Below are 8,734 nucleotides of genomic sequence, written 5' to 3' on the forward strand. Positions count from 1 at the left end.
ATATAAATTATTATTATTTAGAAATAAGTTATTAAACTTATTTTTCTTAAAACATAGAAGCGAACGATTACTTTTGTTTTGTTTGTTCTTAAGCACAAAGCTACACAATGAGCTATTTGTGCTCTGCCCACCACAGATACCGAAACCCAGATTTTAGCGTTAAAAGCCTTCAGGTTTGTTTTTGTTTGTTTGTAATTAAGCACAAAGCTACACAATGGGCTATCTGTGCTTTGCCCACCACGGGTATCGAAACCCGGATTCTAGCGTTAAAAGCCTTCAGGTTTGTTTTTGTTTGTTTGTAATTAAGCACAAAGCTACACAATGGGCTATCTGTGCTCTGCCCACCACGGGTATCGAAACCCGGATTCTAGCGTTGTAAGTCCGCAGACATACCGCTGTGCCACTGGGGGGCAAGCCTTCAGGTATTCGATTAAATGGCCAGGTGTTCTGCATAATTATATTTGTATGCATAATTTTACACTTTCATGTGAAACGTCAAGGAATACATGATCACTCATATTTAAGAGTATATACCAGATGTATCCTTGGTTATTTAATATTTGCTAGATAACAATGGTGTTATATATATTTGCACAAATTACAATGAATTTCGACAGTAGGGAGTTAAATGGAGTTCATGCTCTGGGTTTGCATTTATTATTTTTTTAAGTGGTTAGTTGATGAAATAAGTTCAAAAAAAAAAAGGAGCTCCAAGTAACGTTAATGAATAGGTATCATTCAGATTGGCTGGTTGTAATGCTTGTAACCTACACACAAATATATACTACTAACCCTAAAAATAAGAAGTTTGAATCAATATACATAATTGAAAAACAAATGCAAAATTGTAACTAAAACTGATAAGCTCACAAAAGAAAAAATTTAATTAAGGGTTGAATTTTCTGGTTTTTCGATCAATGAACTGCTTTTTTTTTATTAGGTATATCATTAACAAATTCAGTCAATGAATGAAAAAATTAATATATATATATATGCTAAAAATAACTTACTTTGTAATTCCTCTACAATATGAATGGAGATATTTTCACAATCTTTGAGACACCTGTCTGAAGTGAGTGGTCCTGACTGGAAAACTCTACATTCCACGCATGATTTATAAGCATCACAGCTCTGAAACTAAAAATACGTAAAAGAACCTTTAGCAATAATTGAACACAGGTATTTATATAAATTTGGTTGTTTCAGAACGTTGCGCAAAGCTACAGTGAGCTGAAAGACTAGAGAGAAGGTAGCTACTTAACAACGTTCATCGCAATATCTTGGACTACTATTGTCTAATCCAGGTGTCGGCAACCCTTCAAAGAAAAAGAGCCATTTTTTGTTTTTCTCTCAGACGAAAACATTTCGAGAGTCGAAACACGCCTCAACGGTCTAACCTAAAAAAAAAGGTCCCTCGGTGGAATAGCGGCAAAATCAGGGGTTCGATTCATCTCGGTGGACATAGCAGATAACCCAAGAGCCGCAGGTTGCCGAACCCTGGTCTAATCGAATAACTGGATGTGATTGCATTCTTATAACTCACTTACATCTCCATGGTAGCGAAGAACACGACTATGAATCCTCCGATTCACCCAGTTTGGTAATATTAATCAAAGGTAATAATATAAACAAAACTCAGTCTTCCATTGGCGAGATTAGATTATGTACACATATATATATATATATGACATGTTATCAAAGTTTGGAAACGGCTTGAATGAATAATGAAGAAAACTTTACTGTAAATGTACAACGCTTCAATAACATTATGTCATTATCAGGTACCTGATAGTAATACATTTATAATAAAGTTTTCTTCTTTACCCAATCAAGCCGTCTCAAAATGTTTATTTTCTAAAAGGTGGGTTCTTCGTCATCAAATTTAAATTCGAATTTAATGGATACGTTTCACGTAAGCTGGATACGATTAAACCGAGACCGATGAATGGTCACATTAATAAGTCAATGTTCGTCCGCTGTTAGCCATATTCAATGTTACTTGTTATTACAAAAATAGCCCTGGTGCATAATCAATTACATAATAACAACTACGAGTACCATTGGGTTTGAATACCATGCTTAACTCACGCACTTAATGAAGAAAGGTCAGCTGGGTAATAGTGATTATTTGTTCAGCTCACTACTTCATACCACACCCAATGGGTGAGAATTACAGACAATAGAGTAGCTCAGAAGGAATACTTACTAATCCAGCATATAGTCTAACCTAGCAATTTGTAAATTATCCAAAGATGATCTACATTTGGAATCATGACACTTCGCCTGCATTTTACTAAGCTGAAATGTTGAAGCGCACGAAACGATAGAGGAAATGCATTGTACTTAATATAGATTTTGTCGAGAAGAGATACATGATTATCCATCTTAGACTACGTTCGAAACACAACTGGTGAACGTTTAGTGGATGTAATGTCATATGATTGGTCTAAACAAAAGTACTCATGATATGTTCTATGTTTATAAAATATATGTTCTGTTCATTGACATCGATTTTTATAACTATTTAGCTTTCACTAAAAAATCTACTAGTTTTAACTTTTGTAGCATTTTTTTATAATTTAAATCGTTAGTTTTGAAATAATTCCATGTGTTCTTGCTGTACATATTGTGTCAAAATATGCTTAGCAAAAATAATTGATAAGGCAAAGATTTTACAACACAAAAATAAATGTTTGAATTCAAAGTTGAATATTTATTATCATTTTTAGTACGTATTTCAGGCGTTTAATACATAAAATACTATATATTATTTAGGCAACAGACCTACCTGCATGACGTCACAAAACGCACCATGGCCTACTCCATCAAAACAAACACAGTGTCCATTCTGACAAATTCCATTATTACTGCATATGTTCTGTTTGAAAGACAAAGGCAACCGAAGCAATTGAAATAATCTGACTATTGTATGGTGTCCTTACAACTTATCTCTCTCTAAAGTTACACATGAAAAAATAAAGTTTAAAGCATTTTTGATAAGTATTGTAATTTTTGTGTCTCAGTGCTGTTTATCCACTGCGTTACTTATGTGTTTTTACGTTTGTTGCTAAATGCTTACTTCTTATCTTACAACGTACAATGAGCACAGTTTTTACGTTTGTTGCGAAAGGCTTACTTCTTATCTTACAACGTACAATGAGCACAGTTTTTACGTTTGTTCTGCTAGATGAAGTCTTCATTGTGTCTGGGTTAATCCTTTTGCTATAAAAGGTCAAAATTCTGTCTCGAAACATGACTATCAAGCATTTTGAAATAAGTATTCAGAACTACCAACATTAGTTTGATATAAAGATAGCTTTATGGAGATAAATAAACAAAAAACAGGTATCGGCATTTTCAAATTCTACACTACACATCAAAAATCGGTTAATATATATTTTTTTTCTATGAAAAAAACAACCAACAAAACGTTATATATATTTCCCACAATATTTTAAAGATACAGATATTTACCCCATCAATTCCTATACAGCCGTCAGTAGAATCTGTGATTTCACAAGCCGTTCCCGACCAACCTTCCTTACAAAAACATTTGCCACAGTTACATTCACCATTGTCTGGTCCTAAGAATAAAAATTAACATACACTAATATCTGAGAAAAGCAGTTAAAAACAGGTAATAAAACATAGTTATATGAATTTTAAGACGGCATTCTTCTATGAAAACAAACATTAAATAGAATTGCGATGGTGTTTTAGAGTTATACATTTAAATATGACACACTGGATCAAATTGTTTAACGAAACAAACCTTGAGTGGTAAAATTTAATAATTATTTTCTGATTGTAATGATGTAAAGCTCTCTCTCTCTCTTTCTCTTTTTGATAATTGTATTAAAGATATTTGTTACCAAAGAAAAACATTTCTTACGTTATCAGGTACTGATTGAGTAAATATGTTTAGTCTCGGTATCAAAAAATATTATCTTGTTTTGGTTTTAAGGGCAGGATCAATAAGTTTGTAAAATAAAATGAAAGATTACCTCCACATATTTCTGAGTTGTACCGATCACAACTGAAGTTGTCACATTCACAGTACTGTCCATACACACGCTCTTCAGGATTCTAATCAGAAAAAAAAATTCGATGAAAACTAGCATTTAGATTAGTAAAATGGATCAGTTTAAAATTTGAGCAGTTCCATGGGACCCAATATAAGACTGTACATATGGATCTATTGTAACATTTCAAGTACGAATGCCTAAGCTAACAGTCTCTGTTCTACCAGCGACAGTGTTAGGCGTGACGGTCATGTCATGACTACTGTCCTGCAGCGCAATATTCACTGCAGGAAGCTTCTGTGCAGTCAAATAAGCACAAAACAACTCTATTAATCATTAACAGACGATGACTTCTAAAACCCCTCTGAGCAATCAAATGGCTCCATAGTAGATGTCTGCTAATGGTACAACATTAATTCCCATTTTTAGTTCCATCTTAAGGAAGAACTGCCTTATTGGCTTATTGGCTGGGTGCTGAGTTTTAACGAAGCCATATTTTATTGGCATACAATACGTACAATAATAGTATTTCTTCAACATATGGCGATGACAGTGCGTTAGGCGTGATAGTACTCAGAAATCATGTTGGAAATCTTCTCGACACTGCGAATGTTTAATTTACCACCCTGTAACACCCTCAGTGTCTCAGCGGTAAGTCAGCAGGCTTACAACGCTAAAAATCTGGTTTCAACACCAGTGGTGTGCAGCGCACAAATAGCTTATTCTTTAGCTTTACGCTTAATAACAGGTAAACCTATAGATATAACCTGCAACCACCATTAAACCATAAATCCTAGTATATATGTCATATATGTCAACAGAATCCCAGCATATATGTCAACAAAATTCTTTTTCTGCTTTTCCAGACCTAAATCCGTGTGACTTGTTGTTAATAGGGTTGTTTTGTATTAAGTTACTTCGCTAACAAACTGTTTAATGTTCTTCGTTAGTTTCATTATGTGACTAATTGCTGGTCGTGAAGCAGGACGTTTATTCGCGCTCCCCTGTGACTCAGCAATATGTTTAAAAGCTTATAAGGTTTCGATACCCGTGGTTGGCACAGTACAGACAGTCCACTGTGTTTTTTAGTTGGAATTTTGGCTTCCCTTGCTTTATCGATAAGGTTGAAAACTACAGTCGTTCTTTTCTTCGAATTGTAAAAATTTCATTATTCCCATGATTTTGTTATTGTGGAATAGGAGTATTTCGCAACAAAAAGTCCTATAAGATAACACTCCTAAAGGTACCGTTTATACTTGCAAATCACCAAACTTCACCCGAATTGCAATAAAAGAGGGCTTTTATCATGAGTAATCAGAGGCCATCCTGAGCCTGTTATGGCCTAGTGGTCAGGGCACTCCACTCGCAATCTACAAATCGTGAGTTCGAGTCCCTTCACCGAAGATGTTAGACTTTTCAGCCGTGGGAGAGTTATAATGTGATGGTCGATTCCATTAGTTGTTGGTAAAAACGTAACCCAATAGTTGACGATGGATGGTGTTGACTAACTGTATTCCCTCTAGTCTAAAACTTCTAAGTTACAGACAGTTAGGACAGTTAACCCTTGAGTAGCTTTGTGCTAAGTTCAATGAAATGAACAAACAAACACGGGTCACAAAGAGTGTTCTGGAACAAGTTATCGAATATGTGTATTATTATCACAGATAGACAATACCCTTATGTATACTGTAAAACTCTCTGAATTATAACTGCGTTGGTGTGGTAGATGGGAAAACTACCTTTCTTTATCTTGTTTAATATTTTCTCGATGATATAAGATAAGGCAATACCGTTACTTTGTAGGATATTCCATTTGTGGAAATAACTTATAAACTTATAATGTATATAAAACTAATTATCAAAGAATTATGATTTTTTCTATTTTGTCAACTTGTATTTGGTTAAAATCTATCCTTTTGTTGGTTTGAGGAACTAGTCGATCTAATCGAAAAACTACTTACATATTTAAAAAATGTCATATTTCCAATGTTATCGTACCAATTGGACATTTAATAAGATTATGCTATCCAGGGGCATAGGTGGAGGATATAAGTGACACGGATATAATAAAGGGGGCTAGCAATGATAATGTTTTTGTGCACGTAGGGGCTAATGATGTAGGGAAAGGTAGGTCAAAGGAGCTAATTAATAAATAAAGAGATTGATAAAGGCATTTAAAGAAAAATGACATAACTTGATCGTATGAAGAATACTGCCGAGAATTAATTGTGGGGATGAAATTATGAGTAGGTCACTAGGGCTAAATGCTAGGCTTAGGTTAATATGTAAGAATGAGCAGAAATGCTGGTTGGACTTGTGGGACCAGTTCAATGGGAGAAAAGAGCTTTTGGAATGGATGGTTTACATTTAAATAGGGAATGGTCTGGTTTGTTTGCTAGGGCTGTTAACTCACCTGAAAGGGAAGACTTAAACTAGGACTGACAGTAGTGAGGGCCAGGATAAACTAAATGCAAAAAAAAAAGATCTAGGGAAAAGTTTAGCATAGGAAATAGGTATAGAAGTAGTTATAAGGACAGGCTTAATTTTTACTATTGTAATGTCAGAAGTGTAACAAATAAAATAGATGACTTTAGGGCACTGGTAGGAATGGATGCCTCTGATATAATGGGAATAACTGAAACATGGTTAAATGTAGATGATTTTGATGACAGAAAATTTTTGAAATACAGGGTTGTAGGTTATTTAATAGGTTTGTTTGTTTTTTGAATTTCGCGCAAAGCTACACGAGGGCAATCTGCACTAGAAGTCCCTAATTTAGCAGTGTAAGTCTAGAGGGAAGGCAGCTAGTCATCACCACCCACCGCCAACTCTTGGGCTACTCTTTCACCAACGAATAGTGGGATTCACCGTCACATTATAACACCCCCACGGCTGAAAGGGCGAGCATGTTTGGTGTGACGGGGATTCGAACCCTCGACCCTCAGATTGCGAGTCGAGTGCCTTAACCACCTGGTCATGCCGGGCTTATTTGATAGGGTTAGAGTACTAAAGAGAGAGGGAAGAGTGGCTTTATATGTAAAATGTGAGTTACGTCCTGTTGAAGTTGAAGATATCAAAGATAATAGCAAGGAGAATGAATCCATTTGGGTTTCGATTAGCGAATATAAAGGGAGAACGCGTTCAGTGGGAATTACAGACCACCAGATGATACTGATGAAATTTGTCAGAAACTATACAGTGAGATTAAGATTTCAGCTGTTAATGATGTCATAATTATGGGTTATTTTAATTTCAGGCATACAGATTGGAAAACGTTAGAGTCAAACCATGAGAGAGAAAGGTTTTCGGAAACTGTTCAAGGTGGTTTTCTTCACCAATTGGCCAAGAAATCAACTAGAATCAATGCTATTTTAAATTTATTGTTAACTTCTAATATAGAAATTGTTGAAAGGGTAGAAATTGGGGAAAACCTGGATGTAAGTGATCATTGCTCTATTAGGTTTAGTGTTTTTGCTGCATATGGAGATCAGAAATAATGATATATATTGGTTACAAATTTCAAAAAAGCTAATTTTGAAGGGATGCGACAAGAATTATCTGTTGTAAGTTGGGCAGCTTAGCAACTTGGAGACACTGATCAGATGTGGAAAATGTTTAAGGGTGAATTTTTAAATATTCAAGATAAACATATTCCTTATAGAAAGAAAAGGGTGGCTGCAAGTAAAAACAGACTGGCTCACAAAGGGTATAAGAGATAATATTAAAGAAAAGCATCACAAACTTAAGAACTTTAAGTTGATTGGTATAATGGAAGATTTAGAAGATTATATGAGATCAAGAAAGTTGGTAAAACAGATAACTAGGAAATTAAAAAGGATGTATGTAAAAAGATTGGCTGAAAATGTAAAAATTAACAGTAAGGATTTCTTTAAGTGCATTATAACCTTGAGGGATGATAAAGTAAGGTTTGTATGTTATGATTATGAGATGGCTGGATTATTAAATTCTGTATTTCTTCAGTTTTTACTAATGAAGATTTAAGTAGCATTTCTCATCTTGAACAGTTGATAAATGGAAACAAAGTTGGACATTATGATTGCATTCATTCTTAGCTTGTTAAGAAAAAATTGTAAGGCTCCTGGGTTAGATAATATTTCTCCAAGGGTTTTTAAGGAGATTAAGGATTCGATATGTAAACCACTTGCTACAATTTTGTGTACGTCCCTGAATAGTGAACAGGTGCCAAAGGACTGGGAGTTAGCTAATGCCACTTCTCTTTTCAAAAGAGGTAAAAATTGTCTCAGTAATTATAGGACTACTAGTTTTACATCTGTTGTGGGAAACGTTTTGGAAAGTATGATAAAAGATGCTTTGCAAAGTCATTTCCCAATATTTAGAATTTTATTGGATAGTCAACATGGTTTTACTAAGAGGAAATCTTGGCTTACAAATCTTTTGACATACTTTGAAAATGTTACTGCTTATGCAGATGAGGGTAAGTGTGTAGATTTCATGTATCTGGATTTTCAGAAAACCTTTGACAAGGTGCCACATTAGAGGCTTGTGAAAAAATCTCTAATTGGATAGAACAGTGGTTGGATGGAAGAAAGAAGAGCGTTGTTATAAATGGGGTACCTCAGGGCCCAGTCTTAGGATCTTTGCTTTTTTTGATTTACGTCAATGACACAGATGAAGAAATGGTCAATATATCATAAATTACGTACATTTGCAGATGATATTAAGGTCTTGGG

General features: G+C 34.7%; 1 protein-coding gene across 1 annotated transcript in view; it reads right to left on the reverse strand.

The window, feature by feature from the left end:
• LOC106459451 (integrin beta-PS-like) overlaps window positions 1-8,734 on the reverse strand; it is a 51,259-nt gene that overhangs the window by 3,565 nt on the left and 38,960 nt on the right. Inside the window, exons 12-15 of the mRNA XM_022385954.1 lie at window positions 4,005-4,086; window positions 3,475-3,584; window positions 2,789-2,878; window positions 1,011-1,137 (exon numbers count right to left, since the gene is read on the reverse strand). Coding sequence (XP_022241662.1) covers window positions 1,011-1,137; window positions 2,789-2,878; window positions 3,475-3,584; window positions 4,005-4,086 — 409 coding nt within the window. The remainder of the gene's footprint in view (window positions 1-1,010; window positions 1,138-2,788; window positions 2,879-3,474; window positions 3,585-4,004; window positions 4,087-8,734) is intronic.

The sequence above is a fragment of the Limulus polyphemus genome, unplaced genomic scaffold (genome assembly GCF_000517525.1).
Source record: "Limulus polyphemus unplaced genomic scaffold, Limulus_polyphemus-2.1.2 Scaffold611, whole genome shotgun sequence".
In the NCBI taxonomy this organism is placed as follows: Eukaryota; Metazoa; Arthropoda; class Merostomata; order Xiphosura; family Limulidae; genus Limulus; species Limulus polyphemus.